The 19,644-nt window shown below is 45.9% G+C and overlaps 1 protein-coding gene across 2 annotated transcripts in view; it reads right to left on the bottom strand.

Moving 5' to 3' along the window:
* MYRIP (myosin VIIA and Rab interacting protein) overlaps positions 1–19,644 on the bottom strand; it is a 223,987-nt gene that overhangs the window by 19,692 nt on the left and 184,651 nt on the right. For both annotated transcript variants that reach the window (XM_024117042.3, XM_024117043.3), the window contains one exon: positions 17,645–17,884. In XM_024117042.3, the coding sequence (XP_023972810.1) occupies positions 17,645–17,884 (240 nt within the window). The remainder of the gene's footprint in view (positions 1–17,644; positions 17,885–19,644) is intronic.

Genomic DNA, 19,644 nt, shown 5'->3' with positions numbered 1-19,644 from the left:
AGGAAGGAGAGCTCAAGTGGAAGCTACTAGGTCCTCTGCCCGCTGCTGATGGTTTCATATTCATTACCTCGTTTTCTGGATGATATTCTCTTTCCTCAACAGAGCTTCAGTCACAGACTCTGTCAAACTACATTCACGCTGTGGTCCAGTGGGTAGCTTTATGGATGAAGAGTTAGGAGACCTGGGCTCTAGATCTGGTTGTAACTTCATCTAGATATGGGACCTTGGCCAGGCTACTTCCCATTTCTGGAACTCAGTTTTGTCATCTGTACATTGAGAGGATTGGAAAGAGTTTCTCTGCAGTCTCTGGTAGCTACTGTGTTGTTAGCTCACCCACATCTATTCTCAAGCCCATTCTTCCTTATCTTCCCCCACCATTAAGGCTGAACAGAAAATACACTGCATTTCCCAGCCTCTCCTGCAGCCAGGGGCAGTCATGTGACATCGTTCTGACCAGTGAGCCTGCAAGGAAGGTCTATTGAGGGGTTTCTAGCAAAGCTTTTGTTTTCCTAATCAGGTGAATAGATGCAGCTGATGCTCCCCTGCCCCCACTTCTGTCTGCCTTGATCATAGGTCTGTGGTTAGGAAGCCAGCAAGAGTGAGGATGATACCAAAATGCTGGGTCAGGTGGATCAGAAAGACTGAAAGCCTGAGCCCACATAGCACTGGATCAGCTGAACTGCCTCTGAACACCTTGATACATGTGTGCAAAATAAGTCCCTACCTGTTGGAGCCCCTGTTGGCTGGATTTTCTGTTATTTGTGGTTGAATATATTTCTAACTGATACAAGTCACTTCTAGTTTTTATATTCATGGCTCAAAATTACAGTCAGTCCAGATCTGGGCCAAGGTCTTTAATGGAGCAGAGGTACTTCAGCCACAAAGAATTATCTGCATCTTTGAGTTCATCTGAACATATAGCACCAAGAAGTAAGCAGGAGATCAATGTTTCTTGGCACTAATGGTGTCCATCTGCAATCAGTTTTACTTAGCCCATCACTGGGTTTGTAAACTGGAAGTCAAATATTGCCCACGGGCATTTTTTTAACCAGTAAAGAGTTTCAAGAAAGCCTGGAATTTTAATGCCTTTGGTACCTCCCAAGGTATCTATCTGATTCAAATATTCTGGCCAAAATATATTAATGATAGCTCTGACTTGGTTTGCAAAGTTTGTTTCCCCAAGTAAATTCTACTGCAGGTTTTATCTCACTAGAGGAAGTTTTCAGTGGCCCTGCAACTTCACTATGGAATCAGAGTGTCTAAGTGACAAGTCTGTGGCTGAGTCCACCGTCTAGAAGCTGGCTCTGGGCTCTGGTACATGGTCTCATCCTAGGGTCTCATCCTGGCACCTGTCAATCATCCTAGGGTTAGGGCACACGTGCTCAGAGGGCTCCTCTGCAGCCTGTCTGTTTCACAATAGCTGCTTGACTCACCCAAGAGTTATGCTTCTTTTGGTTCAAGGGAGTTTGCTACATACCAAAAAAATGGGTCTGGGTTATCAGGAAAATAAGATGGAGGAAGGTGACACAGACCCACCAGAATAAGGGAAGTGTCCGTGGGAGAGCCAAGCCAACTCTTTACCTTAGGAAAAACTCGAAGAGGCTGTCCGCCATTATCTAGAATCCTGTAACTCGATGTGGAAGGTTTTGGAGATGAATTGGACTCAGAATGTTTTTGGCAAGAAATAGCTGCCACTGTTTGCTTAAGTCCATTTTAGAAAAGGCAACGTTGTATGTATGAAAGCAGGTTTGGTACCCTTCTCTTCGTAAATAAAGCTTGTATTTAGAAAGTTTGCCCTTTGTTTGATAGAAGAGGTGCCTTTGTACATCTTTTGACTAAGGGATTCAGGAAAAACGGTTAGACCACAGCGTGATGGGAGGGCAAATGTTAACATTTACACACACCTCCAATTGGTCCAGGGTCATTAAGGGACCAATGTTATTAATGGGAAGGACTTCAGAGGTGCTTAAACAGAAAGAGTTATCTGCATCTTGACTCCCACTGAACATATAATATCAAAGTGATAAGCTGGACATCAATGTTGCTTGGCAGTCATTGTTCCTTTCTGTCCAGAAATAGCCTTGTTTGTTCAGTCATAGGAGTTGCCAGCTGGAAGCCAAATATTGCCTAGAGGCATGCTTTTTTGACAAGAATGCCTTCTGTGAGATAAGCACTTCCCAGTTCTCTGCAGTCCCCACCATTCATTCTATTGCATACATATCTTATTGGGGGCCTGTGGTGCGCAGGCTCTGCTCCAGGTGCTGGGATAAGCAGTGAACAATGGATGAAGTCCCTGCCCTCAGGGTGTGCCTTTAGCTCTACCCCAGCCACTTGACACGGTGACATACTTTCCTGACCCCTGAAGGTATTTGCGCTTGTCATTAAGTGAGAGTGAGCAGTCCCCAGCAGTTGGTCTGTGGAGAGCACCACAGCTTCACTTGGAAGGTCTGTGGTCCCCTTCCGAAGGGAGCCAGCTTCCAGCTGGGGAAGTGACTGAGAAAAATTATATGGGAACTGGACAAGATCTCTCTGGTTGTTTGGTGTCCCAGTTCTGCCCTCCATTGTGAAACACAAACTGGAACCCACTAACACTTGCAGGGAATTAATCCCACCTCTAGGGAATCGGGTGGTTCTTGTGTGTTCTACAGGAGTGTTGAGGGCTTGCTTGGATGTGAGCGTGGGAGTGGACAGGGCACCTGCTGGAAGTGAAGATAACTGGGATTTAATGAGCCGTGTGGCAGGAGCAGGGCGCCCAACCTCCTTGTTCCTTAGCTTACTCACTAGCCCAGTAAGCGTTTAGAAGGTTTGTCACAGGGTTAACACCAACTTGTTATGTAAATGTCCTGTACCCTGCCCAGTCTAGATTTAAAAGGAGAAAGTACCTTCTACAATTGTGTGAAATAAAGCTATATTTAGCACCGGACAGGGTTTTGTTCAGATAAAAAGCTGGTGAGGATTCAGAGGTGCTGGCAGGGAGCCCTGTGTGTGGGAGAAATGAAAATCTACAGGAGCCTTCCTGCTTTATTGCCTACAGCTCCAGAGACCTGAGCTGAATGGCACAAACAAAGCAGGATTCCAGAGCCAGAAAGAGCTCTCTATGATGGCAGCCAACGTTACTACAGATGTTAATTATAAGATGGATCAAATGTGACAGGTCCATGGTATCAAATAAGGGAGACGTGAAAGTGTGAAGAAAATCAGCTGACAGAATAGGGGCTGTTGCAGAACAAGAAGGTTGGCCTCAAAGACACTCATGGCCAAGGGCCCCATGGATGATGGAATGAACATGGCCAGTGGACTCATGCAGTAACCAAATTCAACCTTCTAGTGATCAAATAAACACAAATTAAACAACAAATTTATTAAGTGCCGGGTACATACATGACTCCCTTTCAAAATGCCCAGCATAGCCAGTATGGCTTCTCCAGGGTGGAGGAGGAGCTTTCAGCTGTTGATACGCCCCGGGGATGTATTTGCTCTGACACACTGATGCTCCTTGACCTCCCGACCATGCATGGTCACCACTGAGAGCCTGAGTGTCCACCTCTAGGGTCCGGTCTGTGTCACATCCCCTTGTGGAACATCAAATCTATTATGTCAACTTTACAATCACCGGGCTGGAAGCAAGAGTCCACGCTCAGGGTACAGAAGGTGATGAGAAACCTCCAGTGTTTCCTCCATCGCTCAGCAGTGAGGCAGAGAAACAAGCGTCAACCTCAACAAAGACTCAGCTTCCTGCCAGACTGTAACCAACAACAGGACCAATGCAGACCTTTAAGGAGGTGATGTACCACTCCGAGGTGGGGGCCTGCCACAGGGGCCATGTCAGTGGACCTGAGAAAGAAGACCAGGTCAGGACCCACGTCAAAATCCCACCTGTGTCTTTTCTCTTCTTTCTAGGGATTGCAGGGCAGAGCAGACTCCTTTACTTTTTGTCTCACTACCCACAAACTTGAGCCTGAGCAATCTCTCCATCCTGTAGCCATGCCCTTTCTCTTCCTATAAAAACATGTTGCTAGAAACAAATTCTTCCTCCATTTACTCTTCCTTATAAACTGTTTTCCAAAGACATGCAGCATGCAAAGTGTTGCCAGGGGGAGATTCTGAGTCTCTAGAATTCGAAAGAAGAAAATATTTCCATCCTAAACACTAGATATACCTGCTTATTTGCAATCCTCGCAAATTCTCCCGATAATTTTCCAGTGTCGTCATTCATTTCAAAGCTTTGTGTTGGAGAAAGAAATGCAAACTCATTTCAAGCTGGAATAAGCGGGACTGCTGCTTACTAGAATGGCTCAAGCTTGTGAACGTGTGAGCAGCAGGGGCTCATTAGCTGCCTGGCTTAATAGGAAGAGAACACAGTGGAATAACAGGCCTGATCCCAGACCCCTCTCTACCCTTGAGCATGTGTGTGCACATGTGTCTGCCAGTCTCAGCGGCGCCAAAACGGATTCAGTATCTGGCTGTGTGTGATGAACTAGGGCTGTGAAAGAGGCCTGGGGTATCTATTTATGTGACTTGATATAAGTCTTGATATGACAGAACCTAATACAATGTGGGATAAAAGCTTTGAGGATTAAATGATGTGTACAGGTTTCTGGGGCAGAAGAGGGAATTTCCCAGTTCCACCTCGGGGATTGTTCTGACACCTGTAATAAGACCTAAACAGATAGAAGCTGAAGGGACATTGACATTAGGGTTTTTGTGAGATTTAGAAGCAGGCAGTATGCTTTGAGGTCCATGGGTCAATCTATGAAGCAGGGAGGGCAGTGGCAAGGGGACTGCCACGTCAGCAGGGTCTTGCAAAGGGCCTCCTTACACATTGGGCTCAGCAGGCGTGGAGGCTAGGGCCCACCATTCTTTTAGGGGGTCCATGAAAATGTCTTAATTTCTTTTAAAATCATAAGGAAAAATGAACTATTAGTTCCAGGCACATGTTTTAATACACAATATTAATCTTTATACCAACACAATCGTAAAATATGATTTTAGGTGTTTTTTTGTGGAGGAAAGGGTCCACAAAGGCAAAAGTGCTTGGGCCCACAAAAGTCATAAATTGGCCCTGGTCTTGCTGATCTGGAGCCTCTATGGAGAAGGCACCTGGGCAGGGCTGGTTCCTAGGGTGGATCTGGGCAGCAGCAGCAGCCTGGTGAAGGCCCTGAGCAGGCCCCTATAAGAGGGCTGATTGTGAACATGTGGGAGATCTTTCCCCTAGATTCCCCCAAATAATGGAGGGAGACAGTGGGGGTGGGTGGATGCTCTGGTCTTGTGGTTTCCTAGTGGGGATGGATGCTAAGGTGACCTCCTCGTTGTACACACCAGATCATGAGGCTTGGGAAATTCAGGTTACTCTGTGTAGATTTTGGGGAAATAACTTAATCTCTCTGAGCCTCAGCTATGAAATGGAGATAACACCATCTAGCTCAAGGGTTCCCAGACCGGGGCGCGGACCCGGTTCCCCTGCATCGGCAGGCGGACGCGCAACCACTGCGCCACCAGGGAAGCCCTCAAGGGGTTTTTGAGAAGATGAAATTAGTCAGCATATGCCAAGTGTCCACAGTGTTTGGGTCCAGAGCTGTCCACCTGTCCTTAAAACTCTCCCACCTGCCCTACTGGCTCAAGATGGGCACATTACTGGTGATGGCCAGTAGCTTAGACACCCTTTATTATGTACTGTGTTCTTTTTTTTTTTTTTTTTTTTTTTTCTTTTTGGCTGTGTTGGGTCTTCGTTGCTGCATGCAGGCTTTCTCTAGTTACGGCGAGCGGGGGCTACCCTTCGTTGCGGTGCGCAGGCTTCTCATTGCGGTGGCTTCTCTTGTTGCGGAGCATGGGCTCTAGGGGGCACGGGCTTCAGTAGTTGCAGCGTGTGGGCTCCGTAGCTATGGCTAGCATGAGCTTAGTTGCTCTGTGGCATGTGGGATCTTCCTGGACCAGGGATCGAACCTGTGTCCCCTGCGTTGGCAGACGGATTCTTAACCACTGCACCACCAAGGAAGTCCTGTACTGTGTTCTTGAAACAACTTTCCTTGACTACTTGGTGTTTTGAAGAATGCTTTTTACTATTTTTTAACCAAAAAAAAAAAAAAGTTTAACTTTGCTGCTGTTTCCCAGTTTTTTTCTCTTACTAAGTAAGAACATTTAAAAAAAAAAAGCCACCATGGTCTACTACTGTCTGGCTTCACCATAATGTCATAAAGAAGGGATACCTTAACACCAAAAATGGAAGACATAATATCAGAATACAGAATGGTTTGTCCTGAGAAATGACAGTAAACAACCTGGCACTGACACTCAAGACACACACGCATGCACGCACGCACGCGACAGTAAACAACCTGGCACTGACACTCAAGACACACACGCATGCACGCACGCACGCAGGACCCTCCGTTTCCCAGTAGGGAGCATACTGAACCATACGTACTGGTAGGCAATAAAAACAAGGTATGTCATTGCCTAGCTGGGCAACCGAACAAGCCAGGCCCTCAAACATCATCTACTATTTTCTGTCATCACTAATTTAATTCAAGCCTTCAGGAAGCATCTGCTCTATGCCCAGCACTGCACTGGGCCCTGCAGGGGATGCAGAGTGAGTAAGCCTGGGTCCCTGTCCTGAGAGAGCAGAGACAGGAGAAGGGCAGGAAGACCCAGGTAGCAGAAAACAGGTCCTACCCTGCACTGGGAGCCACAGGCTGTGGACCTGCAGAGGGGCAAGCAGGTTCCGTTAACGTGTGACTTTGGGGTCAGTCTGGAAGCACAGAAAACAGAAAGAACTTTAACAGAGTCTTCTAAAGACATGTTGGCTCCCATGCAGGAATTACAGGCAGAGGAGAAAAGTCTTTCAGTGTTCAAGTTGCATAAAATATGTACGGGGCCTCACCTTCTCTCCTGGGACACCTTGCTCCTGAGAGAGCCCTTTAGGGAGGAAGAGAGGAAGGAAGGAAGCCAGCTCAGTGTTAATGTGTGTCCTTCCTGTGCCCGGTCTGACCCCAGGCTTCTCGTGATTTTGTGTAACCCTCATCACAACCTGACGTGGTGGCTGTTTTCATCCCATCTTGAGAGACGAAGAAACTGTGGCTCAAGGAAGAAGATGCACAGCTGAGATTTGAACCCAGAGACTTTGGTCTTCAAGGTCCACACTCCTTCCCACCTGCCACATCACCTCCTCCACCTGCATAATTCCTGGGACCCAATGGACTGCAGAAAGTGATGGAAGAACAGAATCTAACTGAATAATCAGATCCATGAACAACAGATCAGCGAGAGAAGGGCCTGTAGCCTCCACCAAGTGACATCAATCAGAACAAGCTCGTTGATTTGTACACCAATGACCAAACCACACAACAGAGCTTGAGATCTCCCAAGCGACCAGCTCCTGTTCTGAGCCTTACTGAGCCTACCTGAGATGGAGCCACCAAAAACAATCAGAGTGAACAAGAATGTGGTCTCTGAGGAAATCTGCTCTAAATGTGATCCAGACTTCACAGCCCGCTCATTACTTTTCTGTCCCACATTACAGATGCTGCCTTGGCTTTATGAAATGCTTCTATCAAACCGCCACAGCAAGCAAGGAAATTTGTCCAAATGCCCTGATTTCATGTATTTTTTTTCCTTCTCAAAGGTAAGAAAAGAAACTCCATATGTCCTCCTAAATAGTTGACAGAAATCTGCTAGAAAAATTCAATGCAAATATGTTTCAGTTCTCATGAAACATAAGGCGCTCCGGCGAAGCCTCTACAACCCGTCAAAATACATTCTCCACGAACAGACTCATGTCCCCAACGACTGACTTGAAAGAAGGTGGCACAGAATTGTGGAAAGAAATTGGAGCATGAACCTTATAAATTAGCATATGTAATAAATTGAAACATGAAATGTAATGGACATCAGAGAATGGACCTCTAGGAATGTTTGGGTTCTTAAATCATTTAGATTTTGATGGTCAAAGCCACCTATGAAAGATATAAGATTTTTAAAAATTGTGATAATTGAAATGAATTTAAAAAAATTATTTCATTTATTTTATTTTTGGCTGAGTTGGGTCTTCGTTGCTGCATGCGGGCTTTCTCTAGTTGCGGCGAGCAGGGGCTACTCTTCGTTGAGGTGCGCAGGCTTCTCATTGCAGTGGCTTCTCTTGTTACGGAGCATGGGCTCTAGGGGGCACGGGCTTCAGTAGTTGCGGTACATGGGCTCAGTAGTTGTGGCATGGGCTCAGTTGCTCCGCAGCATGTGGGATCTTCCCGGACCAGGGATTGAACCCGTGTCCCTTGCATTGGCAGGCGGATTCTTAACCACTTCGCCACCAGGGAAGCCCAAAATGAATTTTTTAAAATGTGCTATTTGCACATTTAGTTTAGTTCCAGAATTAAACCCACTGGTCTGTATGTTTCCCCACGGTCATTTTCTTTCCCTTCCTTGGTGGAGTCCCTGTTGTTTGATGTAGGCACCTGAGCAAGGTCACTCCAGGACCTGGTGACGGTGAGAGAAGAGGGGAATGCTGGGGCCACTGCCTTTGACCATACCTGCCCGGGCAGGTGTAGGGAAGGCAGGACTTCCTGTCCTGGCAGAGGAGTGATCATGGTTGTCAATCTCTTTTGCTTTCGCATACTGGCTGTTCCTCAGAAAATTATTTCCTGATACTCACTGGATACACTTCCCCACTGTTGGCGGTAACCAGGGCTCTTCCAGGGCACGTGCTCAGCTCTGTAGTAGCCCAGTGACACAGGAGAGGTGGCACATGGCAACCAGGGTGATCTTGATAAATGTAAGGTCCTCCTTGTTATGTCTCTGCTGAAACCTTTCCAGGTGCTTCCTATCTCACACAGACTAGAAGCCAAAGTTCTCTGCATGGCCCACACCGCTGGCTTGCTCTGGCCCCTCCCTCTCTCAGTTCTCCAAGCTCTCTCCCCTTGGCCACGTTGCCCCAGCTACCCTAGCTCTTTAAGCCGTTCCTTGAACTTGTCAAGGTCATTTCTACCTTAAGGCCTTGCATGTTTTTCTCTGCCTGGAAAGCCCTTCCTTTAGATCTTTGCCTGACTTTTCCCTTTGTGTCTTTCGGGTTTCAGTGGAAAACAGAGTTGGTCAGAAAAGTCTGGACCATCCATGACTCTTACTCCTTCCAACTCCATCCATGAGTGTCCTGCTGAATCTCCTTAGCACTGATCACTAAGGACCTCTTCCCCTGTATGTGTTTACATACTTATCAGCTGTCACCCCCAACAGTGGGTAAATTCCACAAGAGCAGGGTCCTTTTCTCTCTGGTCCCTACTGTATTACAGCTCTTAGAATAGTTCAACAATTATTTGTAACAAGGATTGAACAAGGATTCAAACTCCAGAACTTGTGCCACTACCTCTCATGGGAAGTTGGCATCTTTTCATTATTGTCTCCTGTACGTATTGCTGGCCCTGCAAACCTGGGGGAGCCATTCATTCCTTTGTTGGAGAGAACATTAAGGACCTTCCTGTCTTGCCACATCCGTTCCCCCAAAAGAACAAGTGCACATACGTCTCAACACATTTATTAAAAAATGATCTCTTCCCAACCAGGGGTGAGAGGTGGGTGGTAATTATGAGATCAATTGTGAGTTAAATTAAGTATATTCTAGGGCATACTTCTGGACTATTTCATTGCATCCTTTATCAATATCTCACAAATTTAATTACTCTGCCTTTAAAACATGATGTACTATCTTAATAGATAGGTCCTCTTCATTTCTTTTATTTTTTCTAAGCATTTCTAAGTTATTCTTGACTTTATTTTATCAGTTGATTTTTTGAATCCTTTTGAAAAGTTAAAAAAACTTCTGGTTCAGATTTTGATTTAAATTACAGTAAATGTCTACCCTCATTTTGGAAGAATTCTTCTTTACACTGTCTTTCCTACCAGCAAAACTGGTAGGTTTCTGAGAGATCTGCAGTTTTCTTGTTAAGCTTTAATTTCACATTTTTTTGTTCCTATTATGGTTGGAATTAATTTCCATTTTATCTCCCCACTCCTCCAGTCTGGTTTGAGATTCATCTATAAATTTTAGTTATGAAATGGGGAGTTCTAATGTAAATCCCAGAACCTATTGAGCTGTATTGTGCCGAATGATATGGATTCATGAATAGACCTGCTACTACTAGACCTTTTCTTTGAATAGAATGAATTTTTATTTTGCATTTATTTGCATTCAAAGTTGCTGTATTCTTTTCTTTTTTTTTATTGAAGTTGATTTACGATGTTATGCTAGTTTCAGGTGTACAGCAAAGCGATTCAGTTATATGTACCTATCTATATATTCTTTTCAGATTCTTTTCCCTTATAGGTTATTATAAGATATTGAATATAGTTCCCTATGCTATACCATAGGTCTTTTTTCTATTTTATATATAGTAGTGCGCATAGTTGCTGTATTCTTTTACAGGCTCTTTTTATCTCAAGTAAATGTTTGTGATCTCTGACCTTACCCTGGGGATCCTTTATATTTCTCCACACGTTTTTCTCCCATGCTATGCAATAGCTATTTCAAACCCTCTCCACAATCCTGACACTCAAATTTCACTATCCCCTTACTTTCAGAAGGCAAACTTGCCTTCTAGTTCAGAAAGCTAGAGATATAACCAAGCAGGACCTTATGGGGCCTTCCCAGGACAGACCACCCCCTGCCCCCATGTCCTCTGCCTGCCTCTTGTTTGTAGAAAGAGTTTAGCCTCCTAGGCCATCCCCGAGTTCCAAAGAATAAATTTAATAAATTTAGAAGTGAGAAAATGCAGAAACAAAGGAAAACAGTCAAGCAAGACAAAATAATAATAGTTTAGCCATTAAACAAAGTCAGATACCTTTAGTTCCTCTCAAGGGCTATAAGATAACATTCTGAGCCATATCCTTTGAGTTGTTTTGCAAATACTGAAACCCCCGCAGGTGGAAAACATTAACTACATGCTGACCACCAGCATGTAGGCAGGCCCCAGACAGGTTGGAACCAGAAGGTTGATGATGTTGACTCCCCATTACCTCACTACCAACCAATCAGAAGAATGTACACAATCTGATTATGTGCCCTGCAACCCTCTCACTCACCCTATCTTTAAAAACCTTTCCGTGAAAGCCGTCAGGGGTTCCGGCCTCTTGAGCATTAGCCATCCCCCATCTTGCTTGGTGCCCTGCAATAAACACTACATTTTCTTTCACCACAACCCAGTGTCAGTAGATTGGCTTTACTGTGCCCAGGCGAGCAGACCCAAGTTTGGGTGGGTAACAGAGGGGCGGAGTGGGGGAAGCATAGAACATAAAACAAACTCTCTTCATCTTCCTAAACATCAAATTTACCCGCTTACTTGTATCTGAACTATTCTGTCTTTGCCATTCCAATGCCAATGCCCCATCTGTTTTCTGGACCTCATCACCTCCATTTCCCCAAGAGTCCCTTACTGTTGGACACTTAGGTTGTTTCAAAGTTTTCCTAGTATAAAAATATAACACTTGGGCTTCCCTGGTGGCGCAGTGGTTGAGAGTCCGACTGCCGATGCGGGGGACAAGGGTTCGTGCCCTGGTCTGGGAAGATCCCACATGCCGCCGAGTGGCTTGGCCCGTGAGCCATGGCCGCTGAGCCTGTGCGTCCAGAGCCTGTGCTCCACAACGGGAGAGGCCACAACAGTGAGAGGCCCGCGTACCGCAAAAAAAAAAAAATAACACTTGATGAACTGCATTGGGATATACCCTTGGCTGCTTGTCTAGTTATTTCTTAGGATAAATGATTGAAAGCATACTTGCTGGATCAAAGGGTATGCACACTTTGATTGCTTAGAGTTACCAAGTCACCAGTGTGCTAATATGTGCTACTTTGTGGGTATTAGACTGCCTATTTCCCTGAACTCTTACCAACATTGATTATCGTTCTTTTTAACCATCCAATTTGTTAGTCAAAGTGGCATTTCATTATTTCAGTTTGCATTTTTATTGCTTGTCTGAACAAACGATAAACTTTGCCCTGTTCATGGCTGTCTTCCCAGTGCCTCAATGTGCTTTTGTTGAATGGAAAAAATGACTGTGAACACCATATGCCAAGTTCTGGGCTAGGTGTTGTATTGAATACAGCTGAGATACAATTAAAGTTGAATATTTTTTCATATGCTTATTGGTCATTTACATTCTTCTTTTTTTGTTTTTGTTTTTGGTGAATTGTCTGCTTATGTAGACTGCCTTTTTATCTATTAGCATTATGAGTATATTAATTCTCGAGGGCTCAGTTCATCTTTCGCCTAGAGAAGATGTTCTTTTGAAGCCCTCGTGATCCAAGAGAGAACCCACAACTCTCTTCCCAGCCGTGCAGGCCCCTCCCCCAAACACACAGGACACAATTGTGGGAATGAGTGACGCCAGTGACAACAGGAGTGAAATGAAACCTCACCTGTTCAAGTGCTGTGGATAAGAGCTGTAGCTCTAAGTGGACAGCTAAAGCTTCTCTTTTTTCCTAGTGCAGCAGTTAAATAGAAAGTTAGAAGAGGCAACAGGCATAAGGCCTACTGACATCAGTGTAGCTTGTAAGATATAGTGGGGACTGAACCTTTAGCGCCAACTGAAGATGGAGACATGCTTCTCAAATAAGATACTACCTGGGGTGAAAGACACTGAATCCTCATGTGGATGGTGAGTCATTTTACAAGGGTGTGACACACATGGACAATACTTATTTTATGTTAACGCTGTGATATCGACAAAAAGTTTTTCACAAGCACATTAAACTGCAGAAACCCACAGCTCTGGGTTTTCTCAGACAACAATCAATCTGTCTGCTTATCCATTGACCAGTACTGTGTTTCTATGTGACTTGATGCTAGTAAATGGGGAGCAGCTGTGAGAAGATGCACAAATGTGTCTCTTATTTGAGGAGAAAGACATTTATTACTTTAGAGAAGTCTCAGTACTTTGAGGAGAATTATTCCATGAAACTATGAATATGGGAGATATCTGCTGGTCTGTGACTCCCTTGTGAAACTGAAACACAATGATTCAGCTGCTTGTGATAATTAATAAACAAAGACACTTTGCTTTCAGGACATTGTGTGTACAAATTTGACTATAATGCAAGAATTCACTAATATGGGCCTTCAACAAACACTCATGTTCCAAAAGCTTGACACATAAGACATCTTTTGTCATATAAATAGTGTCATAAATGATACTAGTATCAGGAAACAAAAACCTATTTAATGCCTTACATGTCTAGAACCATGGGATTTTGGAGCAAGCAGGGACCTTGGGGATCACTGCTCTAAGCTTGGGGAGATAGGGTTTTGTGGGAGATTCAGCCCCTGCATGTAGTCTCCAAAGTCAGGCCAGGAGTTCTTGACCTTTCTTTGCGTCCTTCTCTCAGGAATGCAGCACCTGCATATCCAGGGGCAGATGGTTCTAGGAACCACTTCAGCCAGGCCTTTCTTCCATAACCACTGGCACAGCCACCTGCCCAGTGGCAGGGGGGAAGCAAGTGCTTATTCCCGGGCTTGAAGGATACCAAGGTTTGGAAGGTTGACCATGAGGTTCAATGGAACCCAGATGACTTCAATTAAAAACATGGCCCCCCATGGGCTTCCCTGGTGACGCAGTGGTTGAGACTCCGCCTGCCGATGCAGGGGACGAGGGTTCGTGCCCCGGTCCGGGAAGATCCCACATGCTGCGGAGCGGCTGGGCCCGTGAGCCATGGCTGCTGAGCCTGCGCGTCCGGAGCCTGTGCTCCGCAACAGGAGAGGCCACAACAGTGAGAGGCCCGCGTACCGCAAAAAACAAACAAACAAACAAAAAACATGGCCCTCTAGGAATCCAGGTTTCTGGGCTGGCCCCAAGTTTTACAAGCTGGTTCTTCAGGTAGTTAAAATTCAGATGGCAGTGACCATCCTTGAATCATCATTGGGCCCCCAACACCCAGCCAAAGTGAGTCAACTGTAGGGACAAGTCTGCCTACAGCGAAGGGCTGACTCCCATCAAGAAACAGCGTGTTTCTAAAATGGTTCTTCTGCTGCTGGACAAGATTGTGAAGCCCTAATACCTACATGAGTTGTCATACCAAGGACACTGAGTTGTCATACCAAGGACACTGAACTGCCACTGATGTCCCTGTGTCTATGGGAATATGCACATTCCTCTGCTTTGGCTCCCAGAAAGAAGAACCTGTGATAGAGGCAGGAGGGATGGTGAAGTCTGGATAAAACTCTCTCTGTGTAAGGGATCCTCGTGGTCAGGCAGAGGCCATTAGCAGCCAGTTAGGCATTTGGATTTCTCCACTGCTTAGTCACAAATACTGCAGTGAGTGTTTGTGAACTGGGGTCTCTGCGTGTTTTCCTGTTTGGTTACTGTCTTAGTCTGGTTTCCCCAGAAGCAGACCCTGAGACAGGGATTCAAGTGCATGGAGTTTATTTGGGAAGTGATCCCAGGAACCAGTGGAGGAGGGGGTGGGGCAAGGCAGGGAAGAGAAGGCAGCCTGATCCAGCTGGTCCTCACTGCGGATGCCCAGAGCCAAATCTGCTGGGGAACTCGGGGCATCAGTGGGTAGCACACACTCCGTGGGTCACCACCCCAATGGAGGCAAAGGAGTGGAGTATTTACATTCTTCACATCAGTCACTGGTTAGGGCTGCTTCTGGGGAGGGGAGTGTTATTCTCTCACTCCCAGCCTGGCTTCTGCACAGGAAGAGGAGCTCCTGCTGTGTCGGGAGCCCCCAGGCAGATAGACCTTGGGCCAGTGTGCAGTACCATGGTAAAGAGGTAAGGCAAGCACGAACAGCTTCTGGAACAGTTTCTTTAGCCCAGATCCGCTCCCCAACCATGGTGTGTGTGTGTGTACATGTGTGAGTGCTGGACAAACTAGTTGTGGTCGGATTACAAGGGAAGTCATAGTTACTCTGATCCCGAAGATGGGAACCTGGGAGGTTCTGACGTGGTATTTTCCCCATTACATTCTTCAGAGCATGATGAAGCACCGAACGTGGCTACAGACCTCTGGCTTGACACTGCACGTGTGGACGGGACATAGGCACTAAGCTGTTCCCTCAGTGCTAACACAGGGGCATTATTTCATGACAGTGAAGTTTCTTTTCCTTGAGGTTGTTAAAGGGGCTGTGAGGTTGCTAATATTTGCTGGGCTCTGGCTGTGTGCTACCTCTATGCTGCATAATTCAGTCCTCCCAACTCTGTAAGGGGGTATGATTATCCCCATTTTACAGACAAGGCCAACATGTGTTTGTCCAATCAACAATGAAGACCTAGACTGGTTTTTAGGGATCGATATAAAAACAAGCCAGACTTGGGCTTGTTGACATGCTGGGAGCAAGTTCAAGGGCCACAGGGCAGCTCCAGCTGCTGAGTAGAGAAAGGATTGGAGGGGCCAAGGAGGGCAGCTAGGGGGCGGGGTGTAGGAAGCAGGCAAGAAATGGCCTTGGCTTAGAACCAAAGTCCAAAGTTTGCAAACTGCATGGATGTGTTTCACAGTCAGTCTAATCCTGAAGCCTATCTCTATACCCTTCTGCTTCTAAATAATCTTCCATAGATGAACATATATTTCTGTTTTCCTTTAATAAGAGTAGCTGATGCCTGGTGGAGAGAGATATATTGATTACCTCTTTTTGTTTGCTATCTGGGTTTTTACATACACAAGTGATATCTGGTTGACTATTGAATCCATTGATTCATGGTCAGCGGTGGGAAGGACTTAAACTTTGAGAAACTGACACATTTGGGCATTTGAATAAAAGCAACTCCCCTAATTTCCTGCTCAGCAAGGGCACAGGGCAGGATGGGGGCAGGATGGAGGGCTTGGCCAAGCACCCAGGATTTTCCATCTTTCCTTGTTCACATTCTGCCCAGAAGAGCACAGTACAGATGGATGGCTGTGCCTCCAGAAGGTGAGGCCTGCAGGCTGATGAGGGGCGGGTGTGCGTGGCTCATCCGAGCCTGGCATGCCACTGGTACAGCATGAGCTTTTGGTGCCTTGGGACCACCAGGCAGCAAAGCCAGTAGGATGTGGAGCCACTGTAAGAAATAATGTGATATTCTTCAGTTACCATCTGGCTCTCAGCTCTAGCAGACAAATGTGACTGTAATGGGCCATCGGTTCAAGTAACAGAGAGGATCAGAGCCCATAACCATTGAAGAGGCAATGGGTCGGAGCCCATATCCCGGGGAAGGGCTGCCTGTGAAGGCCAAGATCTGCTCTCCACCCACAGACATGCTGGGGGAAAGAGATGTGCACCATCCCCAGGCAAAGGACCCAGCAGGTTTATGAGTGAGGATTCAATGGTTATGGAGGCCGGGTTGGGAATGAATGCAAGGCAGAGTCTGAGGTGTTGGAAGGTTCAGGGCCTCAGCCATGGAGGACGGTCCCCACTTCCCTTGGGGCCTGCTCTGGACCACCTGTAGTCATTCCTGGGTTGGCCAGGCTCCTGCACAGTACCCCAGCTTGGCTGTTGAACAGATGAAGGGGGCTCATTCACCATGCACGTGGGTTACCAGCAGCCTGTTAGCTTAGATAGCCTACTCTCAGAATAGGGAAAAAATTGATCCTAAGTACAAAAAAGCGTAGATGTTACCAGATAAGATCTTATCTGAGTTCCAGAAGAGGCAGCTTGTTGTAAAGGAAGGAGCCTGTGATTTGATGCCAAGCAGGTTTGTGATGCAGCCTCAGCTCTGAAACTTACTAGCTGTGGGCCTTGGGTAAGTACCTTTGTGACTAGACTCAGTTTCCTTATCTGCAACATGGGTCTGTGTCTGCCTCAGTCGTTTTATATTAAATGAACTAACTAACATGTGCAAAGCACCAGGCATGTAGGAGACACTGAACAAATGCTAGCTTCTTCCTCTTCCACTGGAAGCAGCAGGGATATCCTGACCAGGGGGCCAAGTCTAGTGTAAACGTACTTGGTGGAGCTGTAGTGGGAACCAGGCACGTGCTGGAGGACGGTGGGCGGAAAGGCTGGGATCCCTTTCTGCCAGAGGCGGGGTCTATTTTCTGTGCTTTTCACACAATGTCCCTTGGAACTCGGTGGCCAGCTTGGGGGAAGGAAGGGAGGATGGTGGGACTGAAGATCAGGTGGTTGGAGCTTTGGGGACCCTCAGAGAAGCAGTGCTTTTATCTGTTTAAAGCACTGGGATTCCATGTAAGGTTTGTTTGAGAAAGCCTTCTGGCTAAGTCAAACAAGCCAAAATCTGAAAACTGCAGAGATAAATGATCCAGAAGGCCACTTTCAACCCAAAGACTTTATACTATGAAATGAAGCGTCATCATTGGCTAAAAGAGGATTGGCTAGATGTTCTCAATCCACAGGAAACATTCCTTTGGGAGAGGGTGGGACGGGAAATAACACAGCTCTTTACCAATGAGAGAGACCATGGGTACTACATTATAGACTCGAAATGTAAGGGCTGTCTTGATGAAGAATAGGAGATGAGAGGTCTTGGGAGACTTCCAAGGACACGCGGTGCTATTTTCCTGATTGAATAACTCACCGTTAATCAAGCAGAGTTTTCTTGGGCTCTCCCAAGTGCATAGGGATGGGCATTTTAGAGAGTGCTCTTTGGGGTCCCAGCACATCTCTGCACAAATGCAGAACCTTCCCCCACACCCCAGCTGCAGAAACCAAGCCGTCTGCAGGTGGTTTCACAGAGCTTACCTTCTTCAGCTCTTCCTGGACACTCTGGCTGTTGTCTTCAGAGGACAGACTTTCCTTCTGGTTCTCAGACTCTGTCTTGGGCTCAGACTCCTGATCCTCCCCAGAGGAAGTTTCCTTCTCACTCATTTTCATTGCCAATTCGTACAGGCTGTTGGTCCGTTTCTCTTCTGCAGCGTCTGTGCCGGCCAGTGGGTGCCGAGCCTCATTGCAGATGTCAGTCTTTGATAAATCACCCGACACCTAAATGAAAGCCAGAATCATGAGCTGAAGACTCTTCTGCTACGGTCATGTTGCTTGTTGTTCCCAATAATCCCTGAGTAAAGGACAATCCAGGAAAATGAAGCTCTTACCCGATCTGCTTTCCCTATGGATGGACTTTTAATTTTTACTTCTTCAAACACATGCATCTTAACACTTTGTTAAAAATTTAGGCAGGTGAGCACCTGTACTCAGAAAAGTGACTTCAGTGTTTTTCATTTGCAAAATTCTTACCGAGTGCCCACTAGGGTCAGCACTGCGCTGGTGCTGAGGATGCAAAGCTGAGCAAACCCCCGCCCGCCCCCTAGTGGAGGAGACACTAAAACCCTGACAAGTGCACAGAAGCAGTGGGTGGGGAGGGAGGCTCTGACAGCCCTCTAAGGGGCACCAGATGGCAGGGCTGGGACTCAGGGAAAGCTTGCTTGTGGAGGTGGTGTTTGAGTGGAGATTCAAAGTGTAGCAGTTACCCAGCTAAAATGGAGAGAGGAAAGAATGGTATTCTAGGCAAATCGCAGCTTTTGAGTTGGTGCAGGGTCCTTGAGCATACATAAGGAATACTATGTGCCCTTCCCTTGATAATTACACAGTTACATCTCCAGCTCCTACTATCTCTGAAGCTCCCTCTATGAGTAGAGCCCTGACCAGGCCTGGGGAAGTCCAGGAAGACATGACATTCTAACTCTCACTCTATTTTTCACCTTATATTAGACAGATATGTATGGAATCTTAGCAAGATAACCCTCAAAGTACCATTAGGGTCCACTGGACCCAATATTAGTTTGTGGTTTATTGTGAATTTTATTTTATTTAATTTTTTATACAGTAGGTTTGTGTTTTTTTAACATCTTTACTGGAGGATAATTGGTTTACAACGGTGTGTTAGTTTCTGCTTTATAACAAAGTGAATCAGCTATACATATACATATATCCCCATATCTCCTCCCTCTTGCCTCTCCCTCCCACTCTCCCTATCCCACCCCTCTAGGTGGTCACAAAGCACCGAGCTGATCTCCCTGTGCTTAAAGCAGGTTCTTATTAGTTATCTATTTGATACACATTAGTGTATATATGTCAATCCCAATCGCCCAATTTATCCCACCCCCCACCCCCCGCTTCCCCCCCTTGGTGTCCATACATGTTTTCTCTACATCTGTGTCTCTATTTCTGCCCTGAAAACCGGTTGACCTGTACCATTTTTCTAGATTCCACATATATGCGTTAATATACGATATTTGTTTTTCTCTTTCTGACTTACTTCACTCTGTATGACAGTCTCTGGGTCCATCCGCGTCTCTACAAATGACCCAATTTCGTTCCTTTCTACAGCTGGGTAATATTCCATTGTATATATGTACCACATCTTCTATATCCATTCGTCTGTCAATGGGCATTTAGGTTGCTTCCGTGGCCTGGCTATTGGAAATAGAGCTGCAATGAACATTGGGGTACATGTGTCTTTTTGAATTATGGTTTTCTCAGGGTATATGCCCAGTAGTGGGATTGCTGGGTCATAAGGTAATTCTATTTTTAGTACTTTAAGGAAACTCCATACTGTTCTCCATAGTGGCTGTATCAATTTACATCCCCACCAACAGTGCAAGAGGGTTCCCTTTTCTCCACACCCTCTCCAGCATTTTTTGTTTGTAGATTTTCTGATGATGCCCATTCTAACCAGTGTGAGGTGATACCTCATTGTAGTTTTGATTTGCATTTCTCTAATAATTAGTGATGTTGAGCAGCTT

This window comes from Physeter macrocephalus, chromosome 18, assembly GCF_002837175.3.
Source record: "Physeter macrocephalus isolate SW-GA chromosome 18, ASM283717v5, whole genome shotgun sequence".
In the NCBI taxonomy this organism is placed as follows: Eukaryota; Metazoa; Chordata; class Mammalia; order Artiodactyla; family Physeteridae; genus Physeter; species Physeter macrocephalus.
Note: the sequence above shows the minus strand (reverse complement) of the source record. Positions and strands in the feature narration are given on the sequence as shown.